The sequence below is a fragment of the Dipteris shenzhenensis genome, chromosome 26 (assembly GCF_047967505.1).
Source record: "Dipteris shenzhenensis isolate YYH24624 ecotype China chromosome 26, Dip_SZ_1.0, whole genome shotgun sequence".
NCBI lineage: Eukaryota > Viridiplantae > Streptophyta > Polypodiopsida > Gleicheniales > Dipteridaceae > Dipteris > Dipteris shenzhenensis.
In genome coordinates, this window is record NC_141621.1 from 32500668 (window position 1) to 32521851 (window position 21184).

Sequence of the window (21184 nt, forward strand, 5' to 3'; positions counted from 1 at the left end):
CCGCCTTGCGCCACGTGGAAAATGGGCTTTGCGCAACGCTTTACCCAAGCTGCCGCGTTTGTCCGAGCGGGCACGTCACGTCAGCACACACTCCTGTCGGGGCAAAACCCTAACGGACGGTCGTGGTTGCGCCACGTGCTGTAGAGGACGGAATCCGCCACGTCGGCTGCCGCGTGGCACCCCCGACGTGCTGCGGACGTATACCCAGTTTGCCGGTTGCCGGTGACCGCGGCCACCTGCCACGTCGGCAGAAGGATACACTAGTCTCCAAACTCCGGCTAAAGTGTCCACGTGGTTGCGCCACGTGGAAAGTAGGCTTTGCGCAACGCTTTACCCAAGCTGCCCCGTTTGTCCGAGCGGGCACGTCACGTCAGCGCACACTCCTGTCGGGGCAAAACCCTAGGATTCACCACGAAGCCAAGGCACCTGCCTTTCTTCTTCTTTCTCTTCTTCTGTTCATATTTTTCTTCTTCTTCTTCTGTTCATCTTCTTCTTCTCCATCACCCTTGTTGCTTCCCCTCCGAAGACCACAGCATGCCCATCCAATGGAGGAGCTTCTGTCACGGTCACCCCCCTGACCCTCTTTCAGGTACATACCCTCCTCTCCTGCTTTAGCTGCATTCACAGATTTCTTGCTTCCTTTCCGGTTTCACACCTTTCAGACCCTTCTTCTTTTGTGAAATCGCTCATGTTTCAACCTGATTCAGATTCTGGGAGCGACGCCTCCCGTAAAGTTGCCTCCAGGCCCGAGCTCCAGCGCGGAAGTACGTCGTATTGGACCGGGATGTATGACAAAGCTGTTCGGACCGATTCTTACAACGAGATGCTGAAGAAAGTAGCGGCACTCTTAGGCGAGCTTTCCGACGACGATTCTCCAATCTCCGTGCAATCCGGCAGTGTAATTGCGGACCAACTCCTGGAGCCGGACCACGAAGCGGTGGAGAACGTGCTGCGAAGCAGCAGCCAGGAAAGACCCGAAATTCTAGAGCTCGTCTCAGAGTATTTCGACAGCAGTCGGAAAGCATCGACACTCTGTGGGAGTCTACTGGAAAGCATCCACGAGGCTAGAGGCCACTGCAAGTGTATGCGGGCGACGCTAGCCGCTCTACCGAGTTCAGGAGAGCTAGGGGACGGAAACCACCAACGGGTGGTGGAGAGGCTAAGCGATCTGGGGGAGTCAAGGAACCCATTCTCGGAGCCGGCGTCGGAGCAGTTCCAGGAGGTAAGGCAGAGCTACGGGACGCTAAAGGGGAAGCTAGAGGAGAGCAGGAGGGTGGTAGGGAAGAGGATAAGGGTGGTGAGGTACTGCAGGGGGGGGACAGCAGCGATGGTGCTGGCGATAGTGGGGGTATCGATATGTGCAGTAATGGTGGCGACGCATGCGGTGGGGGGGATAGCAGCGGCGCCAATGGGGGTGGTGGCAACAGCTGGGAAGAAGAAGAAGAAGGGGGGGGATGGGGAGTGGTGTGGGATTATAGGGATGAAGAAGCTCAAGAGGCAAAGGAAGCAACTGGAGGCATTGGCGAGGGGGGTGTTTACAGTGAACAGAATGCTGGATACGATGAGGTGCTTAGTGAAGGGTTTGCACGATGATCTTGAACGTAACAAGAGACTTGTTGAGTTTGGGTGCACTCATAAAGAGGAGCTCCTTTCTCTTCAGCAGGTGGCTAAGCAGCTCTCTAAGGGCCAAACCCACCTCGCCCAGCAGCTTGCCAATCTCCAAGAACAGGTCTTCGTCTGCTGCCTCATCATCAACAAGACCAGAAAATGGGTCGTTCAAGAACTCTCGCCTTCTCTTCCCAGAAGCAAACAGTAGCTCGGCTCGCCCATCCAGCACAGATGATAGATGAACAATGCCTTTGGTGCAGGGGAAAGATCAACCCTCTTCAGTCCTTCCAACAGGCATATGCTCGGGGTCCTTTCAATCCCAGAGATTCATCCTTCTGGTATTAAACCTCTTCCCTCAGTCACCATTCATTCTTTTTCTTTACCACCCACCCACCAATTCTTTCTTTTTGGCCTGTCTTGGAAGGATAGGTCATTGGGCTTAAGAACCTACCCCAGTTTCACTCCAGTCTTTCATACTTTCCTCACAACATCTCCAGTTTCACTCGAGTCCTCCATACTATCCTCGTATTCGCTCTCACTCAGGTTTCCGCCCTCTTTTTCCACAGGACAGGCCCATTTAATTAATTGACCTTGTTAATTGCCAGATCTTACAATTCCAATCTCTATTTCCGCTTTGCAATGTGAACTATTGCCACCAAGAGAAGACGTCCACACTATCCATAGGCTTTTCATGTTGGCTTCATTCTTCAAATCAATACTATTGGGTTATGTCCCCTTTATGCATTTCTCATATGTGCATATGTTTGGGCATAGCACACAATTAAAGTAAGACACCATAGCATGCGCATAGCATGCAATTGACCACTCGAGGCTTGATCTTTATGTGTCACTAATGTCTAGTCTTAGTAGGTGCTTACATTGAATCCAAAAGAATGGTAGCTTATTTCCACACTAAGGAGAGTTCCCCACTCCATCATGAGCAAGTTCATGACAAGGGAGTCCACTAGGGAAATCAAATTCGTACATCATCTTTACATCATAGAGGAGTAAGATTAAAAGCACTTGATGGTGATAAGAAGTGTTGAGCCTTTTTCGGCAATATGCTTTAAGCAGGTACATTGTCTCCCTTTCCATGCTATTGTAAAGCAACTTGGTGGCATGATTTTCAGGATCAATACACACTTTATTCTATGAATTGATTTCAAACAAGAGGATGTAATTGCTTCAATACATAAAGCATGGTGACGTGTATGAGAATTAGCGGTTTTAAATCATTCGATCATAGTATTGTGCTTGCTAAAAAGGATTGTAGAGTACGTTAGGTTCTCCATACTTTTCATTGACTCATACATTAAGTGGTAGGGTGTTTATCCCACTTGGAAGTGCAATCAGACAATATGTCTACATCATGATATCTAGTTCCATACTAAGGTTCAAAGTGAAGAAATGTACATGCCAATGTGTAAATGGGACCCTAAAACTAAAAAGAGGTGTTCCCCCTCCTTTATATTCATTCCTAGAAGAGTTATTTTAACACGTGGGAGTAGTCTCGACAATCCACACATAATCAAACTACACAATTTAATTTACATCTTTTTCTCTTAATTAGCTATTTAACTTTTCTTTTTTCTCAAAATGTGTTTAATCCACAAGCTTATCAAACTATTGACTAGCATCATATATGGAGTAAGATATCATGGAGTGCAAGCTCATTAAATCATTAATATTTGAATTGTTTATCAATACTCTATACTATTGCATTAGTTATTGATGAGTGGTCAAAGCGAGACCATAGTGTATGTGATATCACTTTCAAACCATTGATTAATAAGATAAAATTTTACGCAACTCATTAAAGGCCCAAGTTTTACTAATGTAATTGAGATCTTTCCAAAATATTATGCTTTAGGTACACCATGCAAACTTTAAGCATGCTACATTGCTTCATCACATGATTCCAAGACAACTTTCTTCAAAGAGGGTTCCATTTATTATTTGAATCATGAGAAAACTTTATGCACATAAGAATCTCATTCTTAAAATCAATTTCAATCATTTGTAATAGTAATGACCCTTATGATATTGAATTGTAGAAATCATTGGGGCATGTACACCACAATCATTAGCCCATATAAGTACATGAGTTTCTTCAATGATATACACTAAATGAAAGACTAACTTAAAGGGATGTCTTCTTTACAAAATACAATTAGTTTAGCATTCGAGATCCTTAATATGATTTGTTGATTTTCCCTCTCATTGTGATATCTCAATGTCCACACAAGAACTTGGGGGGGGGGGGGGTTCACTATATTAAATCCTCGTGTCATGTATGTTTAAGTCCTAATTTAAGAACCCCTTATCTATGAATTTTTAATGAATGAAGCACACCTCTTTTCAATCTTTGAATACCCCCTTTATATGGTACCCTTTTGAATTTTGAAAAAAAAGTGCAATAAAGAAAGATTTAAAAAACCCCTTTGGTTGAACCCACATGCTACGCTTATGTATTTATGACTAACCCCATTGAGCACAAGAAGAAATGTGGGAGAAGGGATATGAGGCATTTTGGATTTGAATGTCCCTTGAATGTAAAGTGCCTCCTTAGTCACTGTAAAGTGCCTCCTTAGTCACTCTTTTAAATCCACTCTAAATTCTAGCATGTTTCCCTTTTTCTTGCCCTATTTTCTATTGAAAATGATAGCTGTTTATCTTCCTTTTTATATTTAGAAAGGGATACTAATTTGTGCCTACCTTGTCCTTTTCATTTACAATTGGATAGGCATACAGTTTTCAACTTTGTACAATAGTCATCATTAATTTTGGTCATGCCATTTAGAATAGGTTTTGCATAGTTTTATTTTCCAGATTAGGGGCAAAGATAGTGTTGTTATAATGGAAAGATAAGGAAAGAGTTAAATTATTGATAATTGCCAAAATACATGGGTGCATGTTAATTCCATAACATCCACAATACTTTGAACGTATTATAAAATTGGGAAGAGACCAAGGGAGTATTATAGACTTGAGATATGGGGCTTGATTTATGTGGAAAAATGAGGCAAAGGGTTGTCGCACACAATTGAGAGTGCGTAACTGCGTAGCCCACATGGGAGACTTTTCCACACACCACGCATGTGGGAGGATGCATTTATTGGGAGAGACCCCCTCTCTTGGCTATAAAAGGAGGGGGCTATTCCTTGATGCGACACGCTCATTCTCGTAAAGCCACCTCGCTAGTACTTTGATTTCCCCCAAGAGGAGCAAGACAATGATACTCTCTCATGCTCGCTGTCTGAATCAATGGAAGGATTAGATGGGGGGGAGGAGTTCTTAGAGGAGGAAGTTTACATGATGGGGGTGTCTCTGACCCCGCCACCTATAGAAAAGGTAACAGCTAGTCCTCAATAGCTTGAATGTAGGCTTTCCCCAAACCTCACTCCAAGTGAGAAAGATGAGTTCCTAGAAATGTTCAAAGATTTCCCTGACCTCTTCGCAACTAGCTACCATCACCTTCGCCATGTGACTGCCATAGAGCACAAGATAGAGCTGAAGCCTGATGCAAAGCCTGTGGCTTAGAAGTATCAAAGATTAGGGCCTCTAGAGACCGATGCTTTGCGCTCAGAGTTGCCACCAAGAGGGACCATCACCCTCTTCCCTTTCAAGACCTCATTCTTGAGAGGGTAAGTGTTCATGAGATGTATACTTTCTGTGATGGTTACTTCGGGTTTTATCAAATCAGAATTGCCGAAGAAGATGTGCTTAAAACCACATTTGCCACACCCTCGGGGACATTTGCATTCAAAGTAATGCCATTTGGCCTCACCAATGCTCCTGCTACCTTTTAAAGATTTATGTAGATGTGTTTGCTCCTTATTTGGGGGATTTCTTGGAGGTGTTTTTAAATGATTTTTGTGTATTCTCGTCACGTAAGGAGCATTTCATGAAGGTTAGGTTGGCCTTCCAAAGGGTCAATGATGCGAATGGCAGTCTCAACCCTAAGAAATGCACCATTGGAGCCACTCATGGGAGGTTACTGGGACATATTGTCTCATCTGAGGGCATCAAGCCTAAGGAAGAAGCTATCCTCAAGCTCTCCCCACCAACAACCAAATGCCAGGTACACTCATTTGTCAATCTAGCAGGATACTATCGCCGCTTCATTGATCGCTTCATTGATCAATATGCTTCTTTGACACGACCCATGACTATGCTATTGTAAGAAGGGGTTGATTTCTCTTGGAATGAGGATTGTGATCATGGGTTTACACAAATCAAGAATGCTCTAGCTTCAGAACCCATTCTACGTAATCTAGATTAGTCAAAGACTTTCTATATCAATCCTGGGTTTGGTGAGCACACTCTAGCAGGTATTCTTCTCCAGTAAGGGGAGGATCGGTTCATGTATCCAGTTCGATTTGCTTCTCACAATTGCGCGACACCGAACGACACTACTCAAAGGTTGACAAGCATGCCTTGTCTTTGGTGTTCTATCCTTCATTATACTCATAGCACTGGTCTTGCAAAGCAGGTTCTTCAATCACCAAATCCCATGGGCCGGTTGGCCAAATGGTTGGCCGTTTTACAAGAATATGATTTTTCTTTCAAAATTGTAAAAGGGGGTTGTTCCAACTTGAAGAATGCTTTGATTGATTTAGAGGAGTGCCTTGATATAACCCTTGTAGCAGCCATAGAAGTTGGGGATCCATGGTATGGCAGTATCTATAGGTTTCTGACTGCTTTCTCCTTTCCTCCAGAAAGTACTAGCTATGAGAGAAAGAAGATCTGCAGAGATAGTAGGTGCTACACCCTCTTTGATGGGGTGTTGTACCATCAAGGCATGGATGGGGTACTAAGACAAGCCATTGATGCAGATGAAGTACCTAAGGTATTGAAGCATTATCATGATGGATTTTGTGGATGCCACTATGCTAGTGACTATATAGCTAAGAAGATTTTACATGCTGGGTGTACTATTGGCCGACCTTGTTCAAGGATGTCACTATGCATTGCAAAACTTGTGAACCATGCCAATTCTTTGGTAGGAAGGACTTGTGTCCTGGGCAATATCACCCAGTGATGTCCATCCATCCATTTCAAAAGTGGAGAATAGATTTTGTCGGGCCCCTGCCCATGACTGCCCGCAAAAAGAAGTATCTTTTGGTAGCCACTAAATATGTCACTAAGTGGGTTGAAGCTATTGCCCTCCCCGCAGCAAATGGTAAGGCAGTTTCAAATTTCATATTTGAACGTGTCTGCACAAGGTTTGGGACACCCATGGAAATAGTATCTGACAATGGGAGTCCATTCTTAAATGAAGCAGTGGAGTTACTCATGGATCGCATGGGTATTGATCATCGCACTTCTAGCATCTATTATCCAGCATCCATGGGTCAAACGGAGCGGACCAATGGCCGCCTTTGTAAAACCATGGGAAAAATGGCTACAGGGAACAGGAGCCAGTGGGATCAGAAGGTCACAGAAGCCATATGGGTTTACAACATCACTCATAAAATGTCTATAGGTCACACTCCTTTTGAGTTGGTGTATGGCATTGAGGCCGTTTTACCACTAGAGATAGAGATTCTGGCTCTGAGATTGGCACAAGAACAGAGGATGACAGAACATGAACATGTGAAGGCTCGCTTGGTGCAACTTGAGAAGCTAAATGAAACCCAATGCCTTGCCCTACATCAAACAGAGATTCAAAAGAATCAACAAAAGGCCCGCTTGGATGCTAAGATTCGCAAGGGATGGGAAAGACACTTTACTGAGGGGGATGTTGTGCTATGCTTTGATAACAAATTGGACCACCAAATGGATAAGAAGTTCCTTCCATTGTGGACCAGTCCATACAAAGTCATCAAGGAATGTAGCAATGGGTCTGTACACATTAGGAAAAAAGGGAGCTCATTTTGGGGTCTTTTACGGTTTGGAAAAATAAGCTCTCAACCAATCAATAGAAGGCCAACGTAACGTTGAAAATTCACGAAAATAAGAGAAAATAGAAAAAAGAAACAATACTTTATGTAAGTACAAGCGTGCTACATTAATGTGGAGATTGGTTTTTTATTCTCAGAAGATCTTTGGACAAGAAGATAGAATCTAAACTGACATTTTATCTGACAAGATCCTTCCCGCTTCCACCTTCCTTTGAATTTTCAAATGTTGTGCCGCCTTTCGTGCGAAAGGTCTACCATTCTACACCATTGCCTCATTGTGCAACAGCCTTTCTTTTCCAAAACTGCTCCCTTGATCCTGTTTGGCGTAGAGTAAGATGTTTCTCATCAACTGTCTGTTTGCCCACTTTCTCTTTCTTGAAACTTCAAATTGTTATCTTAGTTACATTACTTTGCTATTGTTACAGATTCAGAAAATCTCCATGGTGAACCAAAACCACGGCCGTTCTTGTGGAAGACGCTCTGTGGATGATAATGCTACGAAGGCAGAATTATACCAAACATCCTTACCCCGTCGACCTGCTTCTTCTATTTCGTCGGTAGAGAATTCAAGTACAGTCAAAACGGAAGGAACTTGGGAAAGGTTTAGTGTTTCGAAAGGAACATGGGTGCTCATGCAACCTAGCAAAAGAAAAAGACCCCAGACAAAAAACATTTTCTTGGCATCGTGGAAGGGAAGAGTACGAGATTTTAAAATCACCAAAGGGAAGATATCCGTGAAAGAAGTTTTGATTCAGCACGTGTACATGTATAAAGAACTTGTCTTGCGAGACTATCCAAAAAATCTTCCGCAACACAGGCCTAATTGTATATTTTTCTATTGTGGTTTTTTTCTTCATGAGGTGTATGGATTTTTAAGATGAAGCTTTCTCTCTTAGCTTATTGACATTCTTGTGTTGTTTTATTTCAGATTTATATCCTTCATCGTATGAGACATGGCAAAACATCGATTGTATTCTGGGATTTATAGATGTTCTGCATGGATCGATAGGAGAACAACAATACCAAGGTCGATGTGCAACAGAGCTAGCTCAATCGGGTATATTTTTTACTGATCATTTTTATCAGTTGCTGGACAAAGCTAACACACATGGTGTATTAATAAAACAAGACCTTCCGGCGTGGAATTCAGTGGATTGGCCTCACCCACATTCTAGTGTTACAGAGGCATATAGGGCGAAGCTTTTTACAGAAGTACAGAAAGCTCTGAGGCCCAATATTGCCACTAGGATAGTAAAAATTTCTTTGTGCATGCCTCTCACAATTTTTGTGGACTTGTTTAATACCTTTCTAGTGAAGGTTTCAAAAACAATGTTCACAGTTAAAGCAACAAATTCGGCATGCATGCCACAATTTTTGGATAAAGGTTGGGATAAGAAGACATGTAGTTCAGTGTTTTGTGAGGTGGTCCAACCTTCTATGCAACTGAAGTACATGGTTGCATCACAAAATTTTATTTTCTCTTTTTATTACAAGCGCAGTCGAATGCTAGGCACAAAGCTTGTCCCAATGGATCAAGATGAAGAGTCTTTTGGTGCAGAAAATAAACTTATTGATATTGATGTTGTTGAGAATGGTGATGTGCTAGTCAATATCTCATTAAGAGAATGTTGCTCCCTAGCTCAATTGCGCAGTGACATTCTGTTTGAGACTGAAGGTTCTATCACAAACGACTTTTTATTTATCTACAACAACAGAAAGGTACACCATCTGATTTACCCTAGTCTCATCAAGCATTGCTATTAGTTTAATTTACCACTCTAATTCATATTGCTTTTTTGCAGTTACTCAGAAGAAGAGGGAGCTCAATAAAATGCAAGGACATGGAAAATTTAAAAATTGAGATAACACAGACTCCATAAAGAAAGGTTTTGTATTCAATCAAGTAAGATTTTGTACAGAACTGTTTAGCTGAATCTGTAGAACATATTTCTGACATCCATTTTCTATTTATGTACAGTTTGATCCAGAGGCTGCTCTACATTTTCTGGAGGATCTTCTCTCTGCTGCTCCATCCTGTCTCCTCCACTGCCCCAGAAGCCTCTCTTTGCTGCTTCTCCACCTTCTCCTCAACATCAGCAGCAGTAGGTCTTTGCTCCTGTGTCTGCTCCTCCTCAGCACTCTGTGATTGCTCCTGTGGCTTCTGGTCCTCAGCATTAGGTGCTTCATCTGTGGGATCAAGGTGTATGACACCTTCTTGTACTTTAGAGCTTTCACCCAGCTCCACAGTAGCTGGTACAATAGGTTTGGGGGAGGCATAGCTCAAAAACCTCCAAATTGTATGAGCTCTAAAATTATGTACATAGTTGGAGCTGAAGCTATCCTCTTTCATCTGCAATGGCAGAGGATAATTTAGAACACTTTGTATCATTATGAATTATCTTCAAGCTAAATGAAAAGTATTTTTCCTTACCAGGTTTGGCTGTTCCTTCTCAAAGTAGCTTGAAAGTATATATTTTGCATTGATCAGCACCCTCCATCCACAGCTACTTGAATCATTTTGTTGTGGTGTCTATACAGTTAGAAAAAAATGTTAGAAACTGTGAGCATCAGCACAAAACAAAATTATTCAATAAGTTCAAAGACATAGCATTTAATAGACTTTTTACCTCTAGACTTATTGGCTCTATTGAATCCAAAAGAGAGACATTTGGAGGACACTGATCCAATGCATCTAATAGCCTTCTAATACAACTGCAATATGTATAATTTAGTTAGTATGATATCAAAATAATGAAGTTTTAAGTTCAAAAAGCACACACAGCACTTACAATTTCAGCTCTCTGTGTGTGTTTTTTAGAGAGTTGAATAGAAAGCATTGCTTCTGCTGGATGTCAATAGACACAAAACTCCAGTGGTCACTGCATAAGGAAAAAAGCATAAGAAAATGAAAGGCTACAAGAGTTCCCAATATTAAAGAAGAATCTTAAAAGAAGTAGTCACCCACATACCTGCTATGGTATGGAAGTAGCAAAACATCAATTACTTCAAAATTGCAGTGTTTGAACCAGTTTGAACCAGCTGGAAATACTCATGGGAGTCTCCTTTGCATCTCTTAATTTAGAAGAAATGGCTGGATCAACAATATGGACTGTATGCTGTACAGAGGGGTGAAGCCAGCTTCTCATCATGCTGCATAGGATCAGAAAATAATTAGGGTAGGTTATAAAGGAGTTACAAGGAGGATTGATTTGCAAAAAATGTAAAATTTATAGACACTTACTAGAGCATTGCAAGAATGATAGTATCTGAGCAATACTCATTCTTATTAGCCAATGCTGCTAAGCATTGTTTTGTCAAATCAAAATCATTGACTGAAACTTCATCCTCAATATGTACAACTACATCAGGGCCCAGCTCCTTCAACCTTCTATGTATCTGTAGCTCCTTCTTTCCAGTCTCCACATCTATACTCCACATCTATAACAGATTTTGTTTCTTTTATTTGCTGCTTCAGTGAGTCCTCATAAGCAGCCTTCCCTCTGGTGTTCTTTGAGTGTGTTACCTCAACAACCTTTACCTCATCAACCTTCAACTTCCTTGTAGGTGGAATTAGCAATATATCTCTCATTTTGATGTCCTGCCATTCCACAGGATGAACCAGCTTGTCATACCTCCATCTCACTCTGGACAAAGTGTTGAAGTCTTTGGCCATCAAAGTCACCCTGTGAGCATGGGCTGCTACAAGCATTGCATCCTCAAAATATTTCTCCAAGTAATCCTCTGCCATTTCCTGTAAGGAAAGAATGGCAGTTCTATTCCACCTGAACCCAAGGTTCCAACTGTCACAAATTTCTCTCACCAGTCTTTGAAAGGGTGCTTTGGGTATTGCAAAGCCTATAGCTTTCTGTTGCCTCCTTATCTCCCTTAGCACACCTGCACCCTGATTCAATCTTTTGGCCTTTTGCTTGAGCAAGCTCATTGGCTTACCCTTCCTGCCATGTGCAGCTCTTCCCTTTGGAGGCACACTAAATTTCTTGGTACCTGCCCCAGACCTGGTCCTTTGCCAACTTTCCTTGCAGTTGACTTGGTTCTTGCCATCACTCTGAAAAACTGCATATAAAGGATTGGAAAGAGATCACAGACATGGAGAACATGTTCTAACAAAGAAAAGGCTATCACAGGGGTGGAAGAAGCCAAATAGAGAAATTTGCAATAAAATGCGATATGAGCAGTTTGGAATTTCAAACAGGTCCACATCGCATTTTGCTGCAAATTTTTGAAATGGCATGCTGGTGCACTCCTACAGTGATTTCTATGTCTCTCCAACCAAATACAGTATGAATGGAGTTTATGCAAGAAGATTACAGCTATGGAAGTCACAAAACCAGAATGACAGGGGTTGATGAAGCAATATTTCAATTTTTTGCAACAAAACGCGATTTCAGCAGTTTGAAATTCCTAATGCCTTCTCCTCGCATTTTGCTGCAAAGGAGAGCATGGCATTTCTTATGTACATTGTCTTCAGTCAGGAGTCTTTGGATGAACAAGGGCAGGAAATAGAAGAAGAAGACACATCTGAAGCAGAGGAAAAGGAGGATGTTTCTTTGGTCACAGAAATGGCAGAGCAAGAAGAAGATATCAACCTTCAGGATGAGGGGCTGCAAGTGGCTGCTCTTGACCTTGTTCAACTGAGGACAAAAACTCTGAGGGGAGCAGAGCCAGTTGAATATTTTGATGTTCAGAGCAGCAACTATGCAGTGCCCATGCTTCCAGGTGTGTTGATTGGTGGAAAGGATTATGTTTTCCTCCATGATATAGAGTTTATGTTTGATTTGAGGGAGGACTATGCCATTTCCCTTATTGCCCAGGCTTCAAGGCTTGACAAGGAGGTTGGCATAGAGGATGACCCTTCACTACTGGCTTTGGAAACAATGTTTGATCCTGTAGAGGCCCTTTCATTTTGTTTCAAAGAGGCTGAAAAGTTCCAAGAGCCAGATGAAGCTGCCTTCCAGCTCACACAGGAAGCTATGAATCTCTCAGCACTATACACAGAAAAGCCTAAAGAAGAGACTGGACAAGAAGGGAGAGGGATAAATCTTTGGAAAGATGAACTGCTTGTTGCTGATGAAAATGAGAAGGTACTTCAAATCATATACTTTGACTTCTGCTTAACTTTGTTTTTGTAGGTTGTGTATTGTCTCACTCCAATCCTTTGATATGTTGCAGCTACAAATTGAGGATGACACATTCCTTCAGAGATCAAGTGGAAGCAGGCAGGTTGGGTTTCGCAAAATGTCAGGCCTAGCTCATTATATTCATGATCTAGGCAGTGCCAAGATCTTGATTTACCATAGGCAGTTGAGCAACAATGGAGAAGCCATTGTTTACTTCCTAAAATGTTTGTCCAGGGCTTTAGGTGGACATGTTCTTTCATGGCAAAAGGAAAAGATCATTTTGATAGAGAGGTTGTCTGCCATAGATATATTTGGAGATTATGTGAATAAGCAGGCCTCTAGGGCCGCTTACTTTTTGTCTTACACTTCTTATGCATTAGCATGAGGTGTTAAGGAGCCCAAATATCTGGAGGGCTATGGAAAACACCAGCTCGTAAGGTTTCGAGAGCCACCCATGATTGCATCAGGCCACACAGTCCAAGAAGAGGAACAGGTGGAGAGAGCTGAAGAAAAGGATAAAGGGACCGTCGACATCAAGCCAATAAAGAAGAAAAAGACTCCAATCAAGATCAAAAAGAGAGTTCCGATCGGCAGGCCTTGGGAGAAATAGGATTTAGTCATCGAATATAGCACAAACATTATATTAAATTTGAATTGATTTGTATAAAGTCTTTGATATCTGGTATGATCTTGTATAAATGATTAATAAGTTGATGATGAAATGATTTGTACATTTACATAGAGTGGTGTCGTTAAATATTAAATGAACAATATATTGAAATTGTAAACAAATTGTATTAAGTTCAGATCATATGTTTCACATTGAAATACTTTTCATGCATAACACCAAGAGTCACTTGTTCCACTAAAAAAATTTCTATTGAATGAGTTTGAAAACATGTGGACATAACACCAATAAGTTACAAATGAGTCCTATTCATGTTTACTTGTCCATTTATGGTTTCTAAATATCTTCGATTCCCTATATTGTCTATGTCTCTCTGCTGCAATTGAATTGTCTAGAGCTTGTCTTCGTCTTTGCTTTTGGGCTAGAAGAAAAGCAAGCTTGATTTTGGAGCTAGCAACATTTCTTTTAGCATGCAGCCTCTGTAGTATGCCTTGGTAAAACCATTGGAAGACTTCCTTCATACTATTCGCCTTCTGACTCCCTCCATAGTGTTGTGTGTGTCTAAAAAATGCATTACGTGCCATGTAGTGAGACTTCTCCATGCCTTGGGTAGACCAAATAGCTGGGCATCCATACTTTTTGACAAAATAGGGAAGGTGGTTGTATATGATATGTTGTAAGACATAAGAATGCATAGTAAGTAATAAAAAAAAAGAGGATCACACTTAAGTAAAAGAAAAAGACATAACCTTACCATGTAGTGAGTTATATTGCAGGCTGTCCATGCGTCTTTCATTGACTTTCCAAAATGTTTAATTGCCTCCTCAAAGTTCTTGTAATCACTCTTTGTCCATGTTACTTTGTCACAGAACATGAAGAGTTGATCAAGAGACCTCCACACCTCTGCCTTCCTATTTCGTGCTTCCCCATCTGCCTCATGATCTTTCACAGCATTATGGACTTGCTTCCACAATCCATAATTAATCTTTGAAACTGCTCTACCTTGCCTTACTTGCTTACTGTGTTTGGGTCGAGACAAGAATCTTCTTGCCTTAACACCACCAATAGAGGGCTTGATTGGTACCTCCTTGCCATTGGTAGACTTTTTAAAATCCTTTGTGATTTGAACATCTCCTCCATGCAGACCTATATCGGATAACACCTTTTATAATGCTTGAAGAGCGTCCTTTCTATTTTTTTCGGGACGGAGTTTCCAAGCAAATCCAATATATAAAAATACCAATTTCTCAATAATTCGACATAGACCATGCAATGTGCAGATGTGAACATTACATAGTGGAATGTCCAGAATGGCCTTGAAGTCAGGGTCAACTTTATCTCTATTAGGTGCTCTCTTCCACCATTTTGAATCCATTACTTGAGCTGATTCTTTGCAGTAAAGACAAGGAGACTTTGAGTTGCCTCCTTTACTAATGTTATACATGCACTTAAGTGTTTTAAGATCCCCGGCCATGTGCCACTCTACTTGAAAATCACCTTTTCCTGCAACATGGAGATTCTCGCCTTGCACTTGTCTTTTGATTATTCTTGGTATTTCCGTGTGGTGAAACACCCAATCTAGTGTTTCATGGTCTTCGGTCTTCACCTGCGAGATTATAGAAAACAAAAGTATTACTATATCAGATTTGAAAACAATGACCAAAATCAAGTATAAAACAACCCATGATCATACCTGGAACGAGCCTAACCACCATATGTGTTTCTCTGACTGCACACTAAAATACTTCGAACTCGCTTCAGTCAATGATGTATCAATTGCTCCATTCATCAATGTAATAGTAACTCTTTCCATTTTCTTTTCCTTTACAACCTCACACTCATCCAGTTTGATAACAAATTTCAAAATGCCTTTGCACTCCTCAAATGTTATTCCATAAAACTCGACCATTCTTTTTTGAAGTTGTTGCAGATCTAAAAATATATTGTTCCAAGGATCATACACAGTGGTTCCTTTAACACCATGAAATATTTCTTCAATATGGATATATTGCCCAATAAATTCATCTATACTTTCATTCAAATGACCTCTTATCCTCCACACGGTTGCTGGATTTGGCAGTAAAACTCGTTTAATCCTTTGATCTTTCAAAGTTGAGGATATCGCATGGAAAATCGAACTATATCCCTTCCTGCTAACTCCACTAACATCAAGAGCCTCTTGGATTATAGTGCCATCAACTTGATTATTGGATACAAAGTCCTCTACAACATTGCGTTTGACTGTTTTGTATTTTTTTTCCTCAATCAAACCTTTTGCTACACCGCAAGAAAGCAATCCTTTCATTTGTTTAACAGGAAGAAGGTTCGGGTCCATATTTTCTTTTGCAGGCTCCAATAATTTCCTGTAGTAACAACACAATATGACTATATCATTCAGCACCTCCATTCTTATTTTGCGACAATCAACGAAATAGATATAGTCTGGAAGAGAGCCTTTTTGAGTATACAAAATGATAAATTTCAATCTAACCTTGCTTCCTGAATTCGTCGCTTGCATCCACCAGTCCCAGCCTTCAAATTTGCAATGTTTTTAATCTTCCTGCTACGTAGTCTGTCTCCAAGCACGGTTCTCTTCTTTCTTGCTCTTGTCAACTCTTTTTTACTCTTTGAATGCTCCTCAATTTCATTCTGCAACTGCTACTCCAATTTTGCACGAATTGCTATCTCCTCCATCTTGGCCCCCTTTTCTTGTAGGTACATCATTTTATACGTTTCCGCAAATGCAGACTGCGCTGAAATATAACCAAGAAGTCCATTTTGTCCATCGCCGGCAAACCTCAGTAATGTGGGGGGATTGACAAATGGAGGTGTAGAGTTTTTTACTTGACATTTTGGATATATGCTTCCATCGCACCATAAGTCAATATGTTGAAGCCCTTCTCTTCTCATATTTTCCCGCTGTTGAGCATTCAGCACCGTGTCCTTTCGTCTTTTTTGTGCTGGAGCATATTGTTCTTCTAAGTCGATGTGAAGATGGTGTAATCGCTTCTTCTCAGATAGTGACTCACTAGTATCGGCCATTTTTTGTGCTTCTCAGGTTGCGAAGTTTGTTTTTCAATCTCATAGTCCTTTTGTAACATGAATCGTGGAAGTGTGGCGGTATCCATGTGAATATTTTGAAAACTTGCAATCACTAAGTTCAGTGATGGACTCTTTATGAAAGGCCTGCACACGTCGGCCAAAGAGATGCGGAATCTTTGGTAAACAAAAAAAAATCTAAGAGGATATTTAATACAAAATCGTGTTAGTCAGACAAAAGATTATCTTATTCCTTTTTGAATTGACAGTTCTGTAGTCCTTACTGACAGTTCTGAGCCACGTTTCCGTATTTTACTATTTTTCAGGTCTTTTAGGAGAGAAATAAATAAAAAAATAGTGAATTTCTTACAGGGCCCCAAAATGAGTTTCCTTTTTCCCTAATGAGTTTGCGAGCTGCATGAGCCATATGGTAAGAAGGTGATCAACAAGTGTTACCTCAAGCCCTTCTTTATGCATGATGGATGCAGGCATGGAAATGCTTCCCTGCCTAGGGGGGGAACTGTTATGGATAAATTTGTTTAAGGAAAAAGGCATAAATATGTGTGTGTTTGTATGTGTGGCAATCTGCCAACTTTTGCCTTTCTGTGCTTTGTTGTTCTCTATGAATCTGTAAAGCTTTTTGAATTTGCTCTACAATGTATGAGAAAAATGCACAAAAGATGAGAATAATTTTTTAATTTCAATTATGTACCCTTTAAAAAAAAATAAAACTCTTAATAGAAACTAATGTACTCACCCTTGCCTTCTTTGGTGTTTGTGGTGTCTCTTTTTACTTTCAACTTTGTACAAATTCGATAAATGCCCATCTTGTTCTTCTTAGGATTTTTCACATGAGAGAAATATTGCTTTGAGACTCTCAAGAATGAGGGAAGGAAGAGAACCTCTTGCATACTCTCCTTGAATGCATCGAGAATGTATCTACATAAACATTGTAGACTTCTTTCTTTGTAAAACTATCTGGCAAATGAGTAAATGTAGAATTTGGGACGACTTCCCCATGGAGCAAGACAAAACTTTGAAGCCACTGTCTCAACAATGAAAGTTGTGGTGTTTCCTGAGAGCCATAAGTTGGATGAAATTCCTCAAGTCCTTTGCTTGAAATTATTTTCCCCATTTTTAGGTTTCCAATGGAAAACACTTTCATGAAGCTTGCTTTGCAAACCATCATATCACTAATAAAGTACTTGGTTGCCAAGGAGGAGGAGGCTCTCACTGAAGTTCTCAAAAAGAAAATTTTTCCCTGCCTTTTCAACCCAAAGAAATGATACCTTTCTTGCTTGATTTTTTAAAATCATAGTGACCTCAAGCAATTATTTCTACAACAAAATGCTCTACTTGCATCACGTATGGAAATTCTTGAAAGTATTCTTTCCTTCCTTGTGCCTCTTGAAGTTCTTTGCTTAGCATTGCTAGCAGCGATGCTCAATGTGCATGCTGATTGCCAAAATCGAAGTCTCTTTGAGGAGGGGGGGGTTGATTTCTTCAATATCCTTGCTAAAAGTGGAAGTTTGTGAAGGAGATGGACAAAAAAGGGAGGACTTGCTAGGACTGCTCATGAGCTCCATATTACCACTCTATCACCAAGCACAAATGAAATATTACACCTTGTAAATGAGGCTTTAGAGACATGGAAAGGGTTTGTGTAACCTTTTTTAATGGAATTTAATTACTTAAATTTAAAAAATATTTAAACTTTCTAAATGGAGAAAGAGTGCTTTAAAAGGAGGTGGAGGGCCTTATTTCTCAATTGCAAGAGTTGGAATTGGAGCTCGAGAGACTATAGAGGCTTGCACACATTTTTGTATAAATTTTAAGCAAAGGTTGGTCTTTTACTTGTCTTGTTTAGTTTACATTCTAAAAATATAGTTTTTTAGAGAACATAACTTAATTTGTTAGTAATGTTTTGGGAATCCACAAAGGTAGTTTTTATGAGAGTTCATATATTTGGAAAAGATAAGGAACAAATTTTGCTAGTCTGAGGTATAGAGTTAGTTATGAGGAGATATTCTTGTCTGTAAACTCTGGGCTAATTGTTTATAATTATTGAAACATAATTACATGTGAAAGTACACAACATCCAAAGGGAAGACATAATTTCTTCTCAAGATGAAACCTCCATTCCAAAAGGAAAATAAGTTAGGATTCCATAATACAAACCTTGGAAGTCTTATTTTTAAAAAATGGTTCTTTAGAACTAGTGAAAAGGAAAGTTGGATTCGGGAATCCACTTCATATGAAGATTGGGATTTGAAACCTAGCCTTAAAGCTTATTTTGGTCGTAAAGAAATAAAATAGCTCTTCAATTAAGGGAGAATGGATAATGGACTTGTTTGCTGGAACAGGCACCACAACTGTCAGTGCTCTTAAGAGGGGGAGAAATGTTGTTGCTATTGAGTGTGATTCCTTACAGGTAGAATTTATTGAACCAAGAGTGACGACACTAGGAGAGTTGCTAGATGAGCTCTAGGAAGTGAGAATGAAGATGATCCAAGGTTTTTTTATGCTTTTGGAGAGCCTCAACCTCCCATTGGTGAACAAGCTATTGGCGAGATTATAGATCTACTTGATTATGAACCAGATGCTATTAATGAGGAGGATGAATACTCTTGATGCTAATCTTGAGCAATAAGAGGGAGAGGATCACCAACAAATAGAAGAACATCTAGTGATAGAATAGTCTTTCTTGCCTTTTGTCTATTACTCATGTTAATGAGTCTCATTAGGATATAATTTCTCACTTTCTTGCCCATTACTCACGTTACTTAGAAACATGTGTGTTATTCATGAGTCTCATTATCGTCTTCACAAGATGTTGTCACTATTTTTTTATTGATGGTTTATAAATATTTCATGGTGAAATGTGAGCAATATTTTGTTTTGATAGATCATTGCTTTTAGAAGAAAAAAACATGTCTTTGTGATTCTAATTAATGAATGCATTATACATTACATAGATATGCATGAATTATTAAAATATTTGTAGAATATTAGATCTTATCATTGAACTTCACTTTTCCAATTTTCTAATTTGACTTGAAAAGTGGATATTTTTCAATTCTGAATTTGTGATATGTGCATTTTCTAAATCAATTCTAAAAATAATCTTATTTTGTAAAAGTTATGAAAATAGTTATTTTTAAGGTTTCCAAAACTTTCTAAAATTGAACAATATTTACGCCAAGTAAAACAAGAATTAGTCTGTTGCAAAACGACAACTCATGACTCGTCGTTTTTTATGACTCGCTATTTCTAGTGGATTAAGAGAGAAATGATGTGGGTTCAACTCCCACTTAGTGCAACTCGTGGGTTTTTTTGGCCTGCCGACCGTAAGGTAGCCTGAGTGAAGGTTCCACTTTGAGATGCTAAAAATAATTTCGAGCATTTTTCAGATGTGTTTTTTATGCAAAATTCGCGATTGGTTGGTGTGTTGACTTTAGAGCATCTCTTGTAAGTTTCGTTGCGTTCGTTTTTTCTAGAGGTTCAGTAATTGCAAATATTCCTCTCTCTCCTCTTCTATTTCTCTCTCTCTCACTTTGGGAAGGCCCATTGAGTACTATTCACCCCTTTCTCTCTCTCTCTCTCTCTCTCTCTTCTTCTTCTTCTTCTTCTTCTCTCTCTCTCTCTCTCTTCTTCTTCTTCTTCTTCTCTTGGCAAGCCACATGAATGAAATTCATCTTGTTTTGTTAGTTGCTCAGAGTAGAGTCCCATGCATGACTTACGGAGTCGAATTTGCATTAAATGGGGCCTCAAGTCCCCGAGAACTAGCCAAGTATAAGCGGAAATAGTACCTAATAGTATTACTTAGGTAATGTAAAACCAACTTGCAGGGTAGGCGGCCGGACGAGTTTTGCTTTCCTAGCCAGCTTTTGTATTGACCTTCCCTCCATTTCGAGCAAGGCACGCTTTGGTGCATCTACCTACCCACGTACCTATACGAGGGCCTGTTGTATGCAAACATGAGCAGGGCCACGGTCTGGACGCGATCACGGTTATCCCTTTCCTGTAAGAGGCAGCTGGAGACGTTAGCGAAGGGGGTGTTTCCAGTAATGCTGGACAAGGTGAGGTGCTTGGTGAAGGGATTGCACGACGATCTTGAACGCAACAGGCTCTTCGTTGATTTTGGGTGCACGCATAAGGAGAAGCTCCTCTCTCTCTTCAGCAGATGACTAAGCAGCTCTCCAAGGGCCGAATCCACCTCGCCCAGCAGCTCGCCTCTCTCCAAGCGCAGCCTCATGATAAACAACGCCAGGAAATGGATCCTACAGGAACTCTCGCCTTCTCTTCCCAGAAGCAAACAATACCTCGCTCATCTACGCAGACGAAAGGGGATAGCACACGCCTTTGGTGAAGGGAAAAAATCAACCCTCTTTACGTTTCCATCGGTGCAAACGAAAGCCGCACCCACGAATTCTTTCTACTATTAAACTCTTAGCAGCGAAACAGTTTATGTTCCCACGATTATTGCGAGATCAAAATTTGTTAAGAGAAGACGTCCACACCATAGCCATTCGCAGCCTTTCATGTTTTCGTCAATCTTCGAATCACGACTCCCTAAAGACTCCATCTTGCACATGCGTAATCATCTGTTCGTCGCCGTTTATGCAATCTTCTCGCATGTGCACATATATTTGAACATTGGTGCTACCTTAGTACCCTTGCAGCCCCACCATTATAAGTGCACACAATTAAAGTGAGCACACAATTGACCACTCTAGTTTTGTGTGATCTCTAGCCTTAGGCTGGTTATACACCGCCCATGCCTGCTCAAGTGAGGATGGGCAATGGGCCGGGTGTGTTTACACACCCGCTGGACAAATCATAAGAAAAAATGTGTGCATTTATGCATAGTT

At 40.6% G+C, this 21184-nt stretch overlaps 1 protein-coding gene across 2 annotated transcripts; it reads left to right on the forward strand.

Moving 5' to 3' along the window:
• The first annotated feature begins 356 nt into the window (after positions 1 to 356).
• On the forward strand, positions 357 to 20836 carry LOC147884972 (putative UPF0496 protein 2). Of its 2 annotated transcripts, XR_015543555.1 has the most exons (3): positions 357 to 589; positions 708 to 2275; positions 20803 to 20836. XR_015543555.1 is itself a non-coding variant. In XM_087397524.1 (2 exons), the coding sequence occupies exons 1-2, from the start codon at positions 535 to 537 to the stop codon at positions 1814 to 1816; spliced, it is 1164 nt and encodes a 387-aa protein (XP_087253650.1). In that variant the 5' UTR covers positions 357 to 534; the 3' UTR covers positions 1817 to 2433. The 2 variants fall into 2 exon arrangements, 1 of the variants encoding a protein (XP_087253650.1); XM_087397524.1 differs by lacking the exon at positions 20803 to 20836 and having other exon boundaries at positions 708 to 2433.
• Positions 20837 to 21184: the final 348 nt, after the last annotated feature.

Bases quoted from the DNA above. Each gene is read 5' to 3' on its own strand.
- LOC147884972 (XM_087397524.1), top strand. From the start codon at position 535: ATGCCCATCCAATGGAGGAGCTTCTGTCACGGTCACCCCCCTGACCCT. The intron at 590-707 runs GTACATACCCTC...AACCTGATTCAG, and splicing joins CCCCCCTGACCCTCTTTCAG to ATTCTGGGAGCGACGCCTCC.